General features: G+C 38.7%; 1 protein-coding gene across 1 annotated transcript in view; it reads right to left on the bottom strand.

Moving 5' to 3' along the window:
* Positions 1–14349, bottom strand: part of LOC132774583 (uncharacterized) — a 196708-nt gene that overhangs the window by 85200 nt on the left and 97159 nt on the right. The window contains exon 14 of the mRNA XM_067467513.1: positions 11505–11632. Coding sequence (XP_067323614.1) covers positions 11505–11632 — 128 coding nt within the window. The remainder of the gene's footprint in view (positions 1–11504; positions 11633–14349) is intronic.

Here is a 14349-nt window from a genome sequence, read left to right as displayed (position 1 = left end):
TACCCCTCTATTCTGCTTTGGTTAGACCACATCTGGAATATTGTGTCCAATTCTGGGCACCACAATTCAAGAGAGATATTGACAAGCTGGAATGTATCCAGAGGAGGGCGACTAAAATGATCAAGGGTCTGGAGAACAAGCCCTATGAGGAGCGGCTTAGGGAACTGGGCCTGAAGAAGAGAAGGCTGAGAGGAGATATGATAGCCATGTATAAATATGTGAGAGGAAGCCACAGGGAGGAGGGAGCAAGCTTGTTTTCTGCTTCCTTGGAAACTAGGACGTGGAACAATGGCTTCAAACTACAAGAGAGGAGATTCCATCTGAACATTAGGAAGAACTTCCTGACTGTGAGAGCCGTTCAGCAGTGGAACTCTCTGCCCCGGAGTGTGGTGGAGGCTCCTTCTTTGGAAGCTTTTAAGCAGAGGCTGGATGGCCATTTGTCAGGGGTGATTTGAATGCAATATTCCTGCTTCTTGGCAGGGGGTTGGACTGGATGGCCCATGAGGTCTCTTCCAACTCTTTGATTCTATGATTCTATGATTCTATATGGATGTAAAGGTACACAATATAAAAGCACATGCACTCACACTTAGGGGGACTGCTCCCTGTTCACTGAGATGAAGGTTAGTATTACTCCGGAGCAAATGTTTAAAGTTCCCCCCTGCTGAACACCACAATGCTGTTCCTCTGCTCTAGCCAAAACTTCATGGCCGGAATCATGGGTTGTTGTAGGTTTTTTCGGGCTATATGGCCATGGTCTAGAGGCATTTTCTCCTGACGAAACGTCAGGAGAAAATGCCTCTAAACCATGGCCATATAGCCCGAAAAAACCTACAACAACCCACTTCACTGTTATTTTGGAATTTATCAGCGAACAATCAAGGAAATATATATCAGAAGATCATTAAAACCTCTTTAATTCCACCATCTATACCAGACATAGAAACTTTTTAAATGTTTTGATTGAAAAGGAGCATTGCTTTGGGAGGCGGGAGATTAAAAACTAGCACATAGGCATGCTGAAAGAAAGAATGATTGAACCAAAGGATTTTGTCTTACATGGTCGAAATAAAACTAATGTTTTCAATCATTAAACCTCAGTGGAAAAATAAAAATCAAAAGTGGGCAAGATATAGGAATAAGCACTAGAAGCCTTTCCTCCCACCCTCAGCCTAAATCACCCCACTGAGCTCCCTCATCTCTTTAAAGCGCAGCTACAGAAGGTAATTCACACCTTCCTAACATTCATGGACAACTGTTTCAAATTCCCGTTTCCAGAACTTCCTATTAAATCAACAGGTGGATAGGTTATACTTTTATTCATAATTGGACAAGTGGGCATTAAAAGCATTATATTCATAAAAAGCATTCACCTCTCCTTTCCTCTCCCCTCCACCCCATTTTTCTTTTTATGCTTCAGTGGACACCAGGGATGGATCTACACTGCTATATAATACAGTTTAGAAATATATTTTATGGTTAGTGTAGATTCATATAATTTATATAATGAACTGTATTGTATAGATCTACCCTGCAGTTCCAAACTGCATTATATGGCAGTGTAGATCCAGTCCAGATATCCTTAGCAGCCCAGTCACTTTGTGAGAAGAGATGAGAGGTGAATTCCAGGGGGCTTATATAGGCTCTTTGTAAAACAAGTTCTTAGCTTTTGTCAAAATGGTCAGTGGTGAGGGATTCTGGGAGCTGAAATCACAAACTTCTGAAAAGTTAGAGATTAAGAACAGCTGCTGCAGAAGCTGAAATTGACATCTGTAAAAAAAAAAAAACGACAGTGTCCAGTCAAGTACAGCCAGCCTCCACATTCACTTGTATCAGGGGCACATGATCCCCACAAAAGAGGAAAACTTTTAAAACACACACACACACAAGATAACAGTTCTCTAGAAATCCTGAGATTCTCCAGCACAACTCTATGGATCTCATCATATGAGGAAATTTCAGCATCCTAGGACATTTAACCCCAGTTGACCCATGGAGCCCCATGCTGCCCATCAGATGATGTAGACTCACTTCTGGTCGGGCTTCATGGCTCAACCAGGACAAAAAGCATCCTACAATACTGTGTAACACAGGAGCCTCCCCATGTTCCATTAGGAACAAGGAGGCTTGCACAGGGGGAAGCTGTGTTGCAGTGCTTCCCCATGTGTAATAGGGAAGCATTGCTGATGGCAAGGCAGGGCCCCAGGATTGCCCCACTGCCCTACTGATTAATCACAGAGGCTGGTGAATCAGAACATGGGATGTCATCAGTGTGATGAGGTCCAATGTCAACTTCCACAAGAAGTTGTCCATAGGATTCTGCTGGAGAATCTAGAAATCCCTAGAAAGAATATATTAATCAAATCCACAAATAAGCAAATCTGCAAAAGTCAACCCACAAATGTGAAGGGCCAACTGTACAATGAAAGAAGCATGAGGCTCAGAGACAGGACCACATGGGTTGGTTGATTTAAAAAATGTGCTTTTCCTGCATGGCAGGGGGTTGGACTAGATGGCCCATATGGTTTCATCCAACACTATTATTCTATGATTCTATAGGAAAAGTATTATTATTATTATTATTATTATTATTATTATTATTATTTGTAGTTGTAGTTGCAGCAATCACAGTAGTATTTCTATCCTGCTTCTACTCTCTCAATGAGACTTAAAGTGGGTAACACTAAAGATTAGGGCTGGGCGGTTTCGTTTCGTTAATTCGTAATTCGTTAATAATTCGTTAATTTTTTCAATTACAAAACGATAACGAACCATTCTGGAGCAATTATTAAAAAAAGAATTTTCAAAAACGTTTTGTAAATGCTTCGTATTTCGATATTGTATTCGTTTCGTTATTGTTTTGAGGTCGTTTCGTTATTATTTCCGCATGTCTGGGCCAGTTTTATGGTTTAATTAGTGAAAAAAAATTATAATATCACACCAACAGTCAACAACAGAGGGAGAGGGAAGCTTCAGAAGGTTTTGGAGGTTTTTTAGCGTATTTCGCGGTTGCGTCCGCCATTAACGAATCGATTCGTTATTGTTTCGGAAATCGATTCGTTAATTTTTCACCATTTACGAAATTTCGTAAATATCGAACTTTTTAAAAGGAACATTTTGTAATTATTTTAAATATCGAAACAAAAAAAAAACCCCAAATACAAATCGATTTTAGAAACAAATTTTTCCGTTGTTACCCAGGCCTACTAAAGATCATATATCAATTAAAACCCAGAGCATATAAATCCTGAACTAGAATTAAACAGAGACATAATTTAAAAATACATAGATTCAACCAATAAAATCATTTAAAAACCTGTTAAACTACATAGAACACATCATCCCCTAATTTGATCTTTAAAACTGTCTTCTTTAAAAAGTCTGCCTGAAAAGAAAGATTTTAGCCTGTATCCAAAAGAACAGCAAGGAGGGAGCCACTCTGACATCCCTCAGCAAACAGTTCCAGAGTTGAAGGGCAGTCACCAAGAAGGCCCTATTTTGAGAATTCTGAAGATAAATGCTGCTTTTTCCATCCTGAAATCAAATCAGTTCATCATTCCAAGGTAATGTGAATGTTCAAATTAACAGTATTTTGAGCTGCATCAAAGGAGTATAGTGCCTAGTCATAGTGCCTCTCTATTTTGCTTTGTTCGGACTTCACCTGGAATCACATTGTGTCCAATTCTGGGCATTGCAATTCAAGAGGGATATTGACAAGCTGGAATGCATTCAAAGGACAGCAACTGAAATGTTCAGCAGTGGAACTCTCTTCCTCAGAGTGTGGTGGAGGCTTTCTCTGTAGGCTTTTAAACAGAGGCTGGATAGCCATTTATTTGGGGTGCCTTGATCGAATCCAGCTCTGTCATTCAAGGACCACACTCAGGCCTCTCTGATTGTCCACTTCTGAATTGAGACTAAAGAACTGGTATAAACACTCTATATTCTCATGTATAAGCCTAAAAATATTAGTCAAAAAACCAACCCAGAAAACCTAGTCAACTTATCCACAGATCAGTGAGTACCGTATCTTAATACTTATCAAAAAGAGAACCATTCCCTGCTCTGAGTAGAGTGGCAAAAGGCAAGAGCTTAGTTTATCCTGGGATCACCCAAAAGAAGCATTGCCCCCCCCCCTAATTTATTGGCCATGGCATCACTTCTGACCTTTTTAAATTCCTAGGTGGGAAAATTGTGGCGGTGGCAGGAACAGCTGCTCCTTTGAAGCAGCAGTGGTGCTTTCCCATATCTGTGAAATGAGCTTCAACTTATCCACAGATAATATACAAATCTATAGTTTGGGCCTTGGACTGTGAGAAGATCCAACCAGTCCATACTTCAGGAAATAAAGCCCAACTGCTCACTGGAGGGAAGGATAGTAGAGGCAAAGATGAAGTACTTTGGCCACATCATGAGAAGAAAGGAAAGCTTAGAGAAGACAATTATGCTGGGGGAAATGGAAGGAAAAAGGAAGAGGGGCCGACCAAGGGCAAGATGGATGGATGGCATCCTTGAAGTGACTAGATTGACCTTGAAGGAGCTGGGGGTGGTGACGCCTGGCAGGGAGCTCTGGTGTGGGCTGGTCCATGAGGTCACATAGAGTAGGAACGACTGAACGAATGAACAATAGTTTGGGCCCAAAACCTACCCTCAATTTATACATGACGTTGACTTATGCACGAGTTATATTTGGTATCTCATGCACAGTCTGAGTTTCAGTAGCTATACACATTTCTTCCCCATATATTCTTTGTCTCCTTGTTGAGACAGACAAACATTAACAGGCATGGAAATATTTACAGCAAGGATAGGTCTTCAAACTACATCCAATCATTGGTTTCCTATCTCAAGTGACATACAACTAAAGTGTGCCACTTATCTCCTTTTCCTGGTCATTTTCTGATTTGTGAATCATCTGAAATTCCTGATTGCCAAATGTCCAGCTCTGTGCCCTTTCATCACATAAAATTACAAATATCTCCTTGAATCTAGACTGCATCATATCTCCCTAGCAGTTCCAAGATATCTGAACCTTATCTGTTGTGTCATGTTGGATTACAGACAGCCAGTTCTATTAATTTTGGTCACCTCCATCCTCATCTCCACAACTGCATCAGCAAGATACGCAGACAGGACCTGATTAAGTTCTCACCAGCACCTGTTATATCCACAGCATTAATTTCAGTTGAATTCTTGTGGGCCAGCAGGTTGTTTACTCCAATGAATGAGAATACGAAAGTCTACTGTGACAGACTATTTAAAGGAAGGTTACATAAACCAGGTTCATATAACATAAACCGGCCTCATAATAAGTTCATAAAGCAGACTGGTGATGTAATAAAAGATCATTTTCAAAGTGCGTAGTTGCTGCTGCATGTGCATTGTTTTCACTGACATCCTCTTTAAAAGTCTTTTTTATTGAACGCATTTTAGATTGACATGCATGATGAAGAGAGAGATAGTGTGTGTTCTCAGGAAAAGAAACTATGAACATTTAGGTAAGCTTATAGATTACAGCCCTGTAAAATGTTGCTGTTATATTCTGATTCTTTTGCAAACCAGATATAATATGTGAAACTACCAAAATTATAGAACTATTGCTATGAACAGTCATATCGCTCAACAGTATATGAGACCATGCATAAAGTATAGCTTCATGGGAACTAGGAAAGCAAGGTTGTGACACAAAATTGTTGATCTGGAAAAGCAAGGCTGTGACACAAAAGTTACCAGATTAAAAACTGGTAAGTGTTCCTGTACCTTTAATGGTTTGGGTTTGCAATTATTGTTATTGTTGTTGTTATTGTAGTTATTATGATTATGATAATTATATTGTGTAGAAGAGGGATTTGCAGCAGGTGTTGCCTCTTATCTAGTTTTTGTTGGGTTTCATCCCTGACTGCACAAGTCTCCAGTCCTCAATGAGTAATTTGCCTAGATAGAATTAGAGTGAGGGATTCCCTCCCCTCCTTCCTATGCATGCCTATTCCACACACGGTTTTGTCTCACTCTTCCTTGCCATTATCTCCTCCCCTTTGAAAATTTAGCAATGTGATCTCTATTTTCTCATTTCTATTCTTTTGCCTTTTTTTAGAAGATAGCTTAGTAAGCTATTTAGCTCCAAGACCCTTTTCTATCTAGAATGGATTTCTTTTTATTTTAATAAACATACATTTTTGAACTTAAATTTCTGCCTCTTCAATCCTGAAGTGAAAGCTAATTCTATGTCACCACACATAAGTTTCTTCTGGTTATGAACTGTGCTTCTGGCACTCTGCTATATTTTTGTGGAATCACTTTAAATAAGGGTTATTTTGAGCCTAAAAGCTCTGATTCCTATCAGTTTTTGTGACAAGCAACGCCTACTGAAATTGCTTCATCTTCACAGCCATAAAAGATGCAGGAGACCTCTCCAGTTTTCAATGTGGCAACCCAAGAAGAATGGGTAAATACAGTGTTCCCTCACTTTTTGCGGGTGTTACATTCCAGGACCACCCGCAATAAGTGAAAATCCATGAAGTAGGGATGCTATATTTATTTTAATATTTTAATATTTATACATTATTTTAGTAGTTGTACACTTTTTAAAGTCTTTATAAACTTAAAATAAACCCTCCCCACACACTTATACACTACATAACTCTTTCCCTTAATAACCTTTCCCACACTGTTCTCTACAATACATGTTCTGTACCTGTTTCTTTTAAAACACTCCTGTAACTTTTGCTTCACCCACCCACCTCCTTGTCAGTACAGTGGCTGCAAAGGAAGGAAGGAAAGGAAGCAAGTCCTCCTCGCCTTCCCCTTCACTGGGTGGAGAGAGAGAGAGCAAAGGAAAGGAAGGAAAGGCCCTTCAAGACTGGAGGGAGGGAGGACTGAGGAGGGAAAGCACCTCAGTGAGCAGCGGCAGCAAAAACCCACAAAACAGTGAAAATACCACAATATATATTTTAAATTAATATTTATTGAAAAACCGCAAAACAGCAAGTCCACTAAAAGCAAACCACGAAGTAGCGAAGGAACACTGTACATGACTTCTTTAGGAAAGATAAGTTATGGCCAAGAGAGGGGCTTTTGTTGTTGTTGTTTGTTTGTTTGTTTGTTTGTTTTCCTGGTAGAATATGACACACTTTATGGCAAAGGGCATCTGATATTCTTAATGATGTGGTTCTGCACATGATTTGACCTTCTGTAGAAATGGTAGCAAATTTCAGTGAAACTTAAACACTGGGATTTTTTCCCAAACATAGACAGTTGTAACAAAAAGTAAAAGAGAGCTTAGGGAGAATCATAAGAATTTTTTTCCCAGCAGCCAAGATTAATTTCAAATATTTCGAACACTCAGGCAATTATTTCCTTCCAAAGGATAATTCATTCTGCTCCTTACTTACTCGGTGTAAAATCAATCTGTTCTGTTTGTATGACATAAACAACAAGCAGTTTCACAGGAATGAGCCAAACCATATGTGAAGGTGTTTAAGAAAGCACAACAGGGAATACACTGTGCAAAGAAGCATCTGCATTTATTTCAATGTCAAATCACTTGTGTGTTATAAAAAAGGGAAGTTTATTGTTTTTATTAAAAACAATGTTGCTACGCTGCAATGCTTACAATTAACCCTTGCTTTCCCTCAAGCTCCCACAATTTGTTCGCCCACTAAGGAAAGCTGATGAAACTAAATCATTTTTTGTGGCTGGGTTTTTATATATAATTCCATGGTGCATTTTCAAAGAAGCTTTATACTCTGCGAACTATCATTGGATTTGCTGTGTTATTTATGTACTCCAGATAATACTGTATATGAGTTAAATAATGAGCAACATTACATGTAGAACTCTACATTTAATACATCTGAGTTTGTTAATGATGTTGTTTAATAGCTAACAGAAATATGAAGGTTTCAAGAAGGCCACGGCTCATAGGTACTATAGTCTTGAGGAAAATTACCTAGAGATTAAATTCACATCTCCTGACCTATCATTTTAACAAGTAAATGAGCCAACACATATGATAAGCGCAAGTGTAAATCTACTCACAGCACTAATGTTGACAAAAATACAGTGAGAGTTGTGCAGGTATTCCCAGTGATTTCTGCAGATCTGCAGGACCTTTCATATTACAAAGTTAGAGGACTGTGATTCCACTTTAAGTACCACAACAATATACAGTTGAATCCTTTGTTTGTGGTTTGGTGAGCCACTGGAGGTCTATTGCTGAGATTTTCTAAGGCCACTTTTAAAACTATAAATCCCAAAATTTCATTGGGTTGATAACAACTGTTAAATTGGAATCATAATACTATAATTCTATGGTGTGAAAGAGCACTGTAAAATGTATTAAGATACAGCTTTGGGTCTGCTGCCAGAATGACCAGCAATCCAACATTTACATGTTCCTCACTTTGGAAATTACTTGAATTCACATATCATTTTATAAATTTCATGCAACTTCATTACATTTATTCACTCATCTATCATTTTTGCTTTCCTATTTAGATCAGGAGTGGAAGTCCAATGAATGTGTCACATGAGATTTCCTTGGTTGTGTGTGTATACAACAGAAGGGCATTTTCCATTTACAATCTGCATTCATATTTTGTTCATAGAAGTGCTTTCTGTATAACAAAATATGTTTGAAGCATTCCAGAAATGAGTGGATGATATAAATGATTTTGGTATCATCTCTGTAGATTGAACCTTCTTTTCAAATTAGGAATTAGAATGTTATTTACTTGATTCTCTTTGTATTATGGCATCACACTCAACAGCAGTATGGAGGCACATGTTGACTGCAATGAGACCAGTGTTTCTAACAACTATTACTATATTGTTCTGTTTATCTGCATGTCTGTGTATGTAAAACCCCATGTAGTGAAGGCACGCATACTGCAGTGCATATACTACTTGGCTCCTGTATTCCTGTTTACAAGGCAAAGATAAAGGGGCGCCAGGATACTGAAAAAACACAAAGTATTTCCAAGGCAACTGTTAGCTGATAATTAATACAGTAAACGTATAACTTTGAAGATGGCTAGTAGTACAGTATTTTATGATAAATAGACTTTATGGGGATTTTTTAAAAGCTAAATTTTGTAAAAAGGCTACCCCAATAAATGATTTACCAGCTCCAGTAAAAGATCAAGGAAATTGCTCTGATTGCATCTCAGAGTATCTGAAACTCTGATGTTTATGGAAACTGAAAAAGCCCCCAGACCTAAAGCCCCATTAATTCTTCCTTTTTGTCCTTAATCATCTGACATAATATATTTTAAAGGAACGAAGCCTATGAGACAAGTCTAGATCAGAGAAAAGAACAGCTCTACTGAGACCAAGTTGAAAGGAAGTCAGGGGACAGAGAAATGAAGATGGTAAATAAGAAAAAGGTTAGCGGCCTCCACCAATCTGCCCAGCATCCTCTTGGTATTTTGTTCTGCAACTCCCATAAGCTCCAGCCAACATAGTGAACACACAACTCATTGTCAGTTGAGGAAGAGAAAACCCATAGTGGGGGGAGGGGGAGGGGAAGTATTTCCAGCTCCTGTAGGTCCTAGCCCTACTACCCAGTAGGGCTGTGCAAAAAAAAATGTAAGCGGGTCATAAGTCCTTAGAGTTTAGATCTCCGTACTTATGACTGGATTTACAAAGACCAGGCAGCACCTCCTCCCTTACAAATTAATAAAAACATTCAGTTCCACAGTTTTTGTAAGAACTTTGTAAGTCGCAGTGAGTCCACCTATTCTTTCAGCGTAAGCAAACTCTACTGGGCTGTGCAGGCAAACTTGTTAGGTCACATGGTAGCCTCTGGCTATTAGGGCTGAGAGCTGAGAAAAGGTGAACAGTTGCTCCTGGCATTTCCAATTGTTTTTTATTTGTAAAACTATGAACAATTCCTAAAAATCAGTAGATGAGTGGATTTTTCTGAAAGATGGCAGGAATGATGTCCTGCTTCTTTCTCTGTGAAGAAATTCCAGAGGATACCTCTTTTGGTGTGTGGTTTTTTTTCTTTAAAAACATTTGGGCAATTTTTTTAATCCCTAAAAATCAGTCGAAATAGGAATCTTTCTGAAACGGCACAGAAAATGTTGGGGTGAAGACTTGTTTAGCACAATATTCACATATGGGTTCTCTTTGTATAAGAAAAAAGGATATTCTAAACAGTACATATAAAAAGAATTTTCTGCACACAAAGTATTTCTGCATATTTTTTCTGTGCAGAAAATGCTGTTTTCTCAACAAAAACTATGAATACTGAAGATTCTGACTCTTCAAATTTTAAAAATATTTTCAAATATTCTTCCCATTCTTTCTTGCAAACCAGCAAAGAACTAGTCTACAAGGAACAGCTCCTACAGACTATTCAGAGAGAAAATTCAGCCAGGGTACAGTGTAAGTAGGACTACTAGTTCATGTTTTCCATTTTTTGCATTAAAGCTACTCATTTGGGTCCTCTGAGTACATCAAAAATGGGCCTGAAGCAAGCAGGCCAGTTTATTTATTTATTATTTATTTACTTCATTTTTATACCGCATTTTTCAGCCCTTAGCAGGCGACTCAATGCGACTCAATGCATCAGTTGTGGACACTGGTGGGTTAGGAAGAGGGCAGGTGAAGGAAGGCTAGAATTAAGCAAAGAAAACATATAAAAATAACCATAATTTTCACTCTCACCATCATCATTTTACTATAAAATTATTGTTATTTCTCTCTCTCACTATTTTGGATGCTCAGAGCAATAATCTTCATTATGATTTTCTGTGAGCTATAAAGCATCAGTGAGAATTGTGAAAATTGTAACTGTCAAGGTAAGCATGTACATAATGCCTAGTTCAAAAGGCAGAAAAACAAAAGAGGGGTAGCATTTTTGACACTTCAGGCACTTCTACTTTGAAATTTGTACATGGACACACTATTAATGCATATTTACATTACACACAAACGATATCTATCCAAGCATGATGTGTGTGCATGCACCCATATACACATAATACATTTTAATGTTGGAAATGGCATCGCATATTCCTTAGTGATCCTTTTTCCCTTTTAAAATTTGGAATTGCTTTGCCTGAATTTCGACATTGTATTAGATGGAACAAGCACTTTTGGGTCAGGAGGAAGAGGAAGAGACTGCATCTCACTGAAAACCCCAAGGCAACGCTGGGGAGGCAGAATATAAAATTAGGATTTGGCAAGAATATTGTGGCTAGAACTGCTACTCTAGCAGCTACTCTTTTCAAAGAAGCGCCTGGGGCTCTTTAATAACCACAAATGGCCAGGAACTCATTTTTATGGCTTATTCAAACGGCATCACTTCCAGCAACAGAAGAAATGAAATGTATTTTCTGATTCTAGAAATGATGAACAGTCCTGGTACTAAATCACCACTTGTTTCAACTGTCATGTCCCCTTAGTTAGTGTTGCCTCTCTCTCTCTTTCGCCCTCCCAGATACATTTTACATACTTCTAAATGAGTAAACTGAAAACAAATGCTGTAATATAGATTGGCTCACCATACAGAGATTCTGTGCTTCTCCAACTCTTCCAGATAAGTTGCACTATGTAAAACTGTTTCAGCAGCATCTTGCCAAGGTCGAGGACTTCTCTGGCCATGCACATTCTGTGAATCATTCAGATTCAACTAAAAATGATAAATACAGGAGATCATAAATAGGGCAGATGCAGTGACCAAACAATGCAAGTTTAAAACTTTACCATCCTTATTCTAATTCTCTTTTTAAAAAAGTACTGTAAACTCTTCCAGGTTTTAACAGATGACTGCCAAATAAATTTAGTTCCAACCAACTCATACACTTTTCTTTTCTCTTAGGGCGCTTCCAGGGTCAAAATTTGAATTAAATAAGTAGGTTTAAAAACCGCGGGACCTGATAGCAAGTTCATAGAATCATAGAGCTGGAAGAGACCTCATGGGCCATCCAGTCCAACCCCCTGCCAAGAAGCAGGAACATTGCATTCAAAGCACCCCTGACAGATGGCCATCCAGCCTCTGTTTAAAAGCTTCCATAGAAGAAGCCTCCACCACACTCATAGTTCCACTGTTGAATTATTCTCACAGTCGGGAAGTTCTTCCTAATGTTCAGATGGAATCTCCTTTCTTGTAGTTTGAAGCCATTGCTCCGTGTCCTAGTGTCCAGGGCAGCAGAAAACAAGCTTGCTCCCTCCTCCCTGTGACTTCCTCTCACATATTTATACACAGCTATCATGTCTCCTCTCAGCTTTCTCTTCTTCAGGCTAAACATGCCCAGCTCCTTAGGCTGCTCCTCATAGGGCTGGTTCTCCAGACCCCTGATCATTTTAGTCGCCCTCCTCTGGATACTTTCCAGCTTGTCAATATCTCTCTTCAATTATGGTGCCCAGAACTGGACACAATATTCCAGGTGTGGTCTAACCAAGGCAAAATAGAGGGGTAGCATGGCTTTCATGGACCTAGACACTATTGATGCAGGCCAAAATCCCACTGGCTTTTTTTGCCGCCACATCACATTGTTGGCTCATGTTTAACTTGTTGTCCACAAGGACCCCAAGATCGTTTTCACATGTACTGCTCTCGAGCCAGGCGTCCCCCATTCTATATCTTTGCATTTCATTTTTTCTGCCTAAGTAGAGTATCTTGCATTCAGATACAGACTTGACAGTCCTGTTAAATGGTCCTCCACCATCCTAACAGTTTACTTTGTAGTGGATTTCCAGCAAAGGTTTTTTGTTTGTAATTCTCTCCAAGATATGCTGGATCATATGTGCACTCATGAGGATATTTCAGTGTACACACATGCAGATTACTTCTCTTCTCTCTGCACCTATTAAGTTTTGTATAATATCAGAAACATCAGAAAAAAGGAATGGCTGCAAAGAGTTCAGATTGTAATTACTTTCCATTTGCGCTTCCACTTAGCCACCTGTGTGTCCATGGCTCCATTTTTGACAGCCCTGATCAGCTGTTTTGGGCTTTAAAAACATGTACATGCACTAGAACAATCCCCTCCAGGGTATACAAAGAAAGTCATGTGTTTTCCATGATAACAAGAATATACAATCATGCAACTGTGAACATATTTGGCCAGAATCAAGTATTAAACACGTACTTTTCAGCTGTTAACCTGATTCAGCAGGCACACTTGCAAAACATCATTTAACCACCCCCTTTTATCACAGTTTCTTCTGAATTTTAATACATGTGTAGAAGGGCCCTTAGTGCACCCAAGTTATCAATGTTTAATTGGCCTAAAGACATGCCACACCAACAGGGTGCATGGTCCTGATTATTATGGCCTTATCACAAGGATAATTTTTAATGCAGATTTTTGTAAACTTGTCTCAGCTTTTCTTGTTTCAGATACTTTGCTGATCTTAGCAGTGTAAAGTGATTTGTTTCACTGTAATGTGGATTGTAAAGTAAGCAGTAATGTGGAAACCACTCTTTCTCTCGGTGCTTTAGTTTTTGCAACTTCAGTTCTTTGGCTACTGGAGAAATGGCTTAAGTAGTAGCCCCAGCCCTCTTTAGCCAGATCTAGCTTTTACTGTTCTTTCCATTCTTAAATGGATTTTGATAATATTGTACAGTTCAACTGAATAAGTACAGTACTTATTTTACTCCATAAATATTTCTCCCCATAAAGCTAACTACTTTCAGTCTGTCTCTGCACACATAAATGTTTAAGAGTAAGGCTGCCTTCCAGGGAAGACTCCCATGGGGCTCCCATGTTGGTCTATACCTGTCTGTTTCAAAAGTATGTGCTTGTTATCACAATGACTGATGGCATAAGAGTAAAATGGACGACACAGAGTTTGAACCAACCCAAATAGTACTATGGAATCCTGGAAGGAACTGTCTAGTCCTCTCAAATACATGAATCTGCTCAATGAATTTGAATCATTTTAGGAATGTAGCTTGGGGAAGAGGTAATTGAGGGCATTGCCATTCTAAATAAGAATTCTCCCATCCAAATGATTTTTTCCTTTAGTTCCAAAATATCTAGAATTGTACTTACTGAAATCTTCAAATGAGCATTTAGAAACCTAGTTTGGGCAGTCCAAAGAAAAGGGCAAGTAGACCTACCAAGGGAATTCCAACACAAAAAGTGTTTCGCTTTACTCAGATCTTTCAATGTTAATTGTCTGTTGTAGAAGCTCATTTAGCTGGGGTGTGTTGTATTTGTATTTTTTTTATCATCATTGTTATATTTTAACCACCTTTAAAAAAATAAGACTTGAAGTATGTCCTCGGTTGTTGCTTATAATGGTTGTTTTATTGTTTTATTATTGGTATAATGTTGTTTTTATGTTGTTTTATACTACTAATATTTTATATGCTATGTTTTAACTCTGTGTTACTGGGCT

This window comes from Anolis sagrei, chromosome 4 (assembly GCF_037176765.1).
Source record: "Anolis sagrei isolate rAnoSag1 chromosome 4, rAnoSag1.mat, whole genome shotgun sequence".
NCBI classification, from domain to species: domain Eukaryota; kingdom Metazoa; phylum Chordata; class Lepidosauria; order Squamata; family Dactyloidae; genus Anolis; species Anolis sagrei.
Note: the sequence above shows the minus strand (reverse complement) of the source record. Positions and strands in the feature narration are given on the sequence as shown.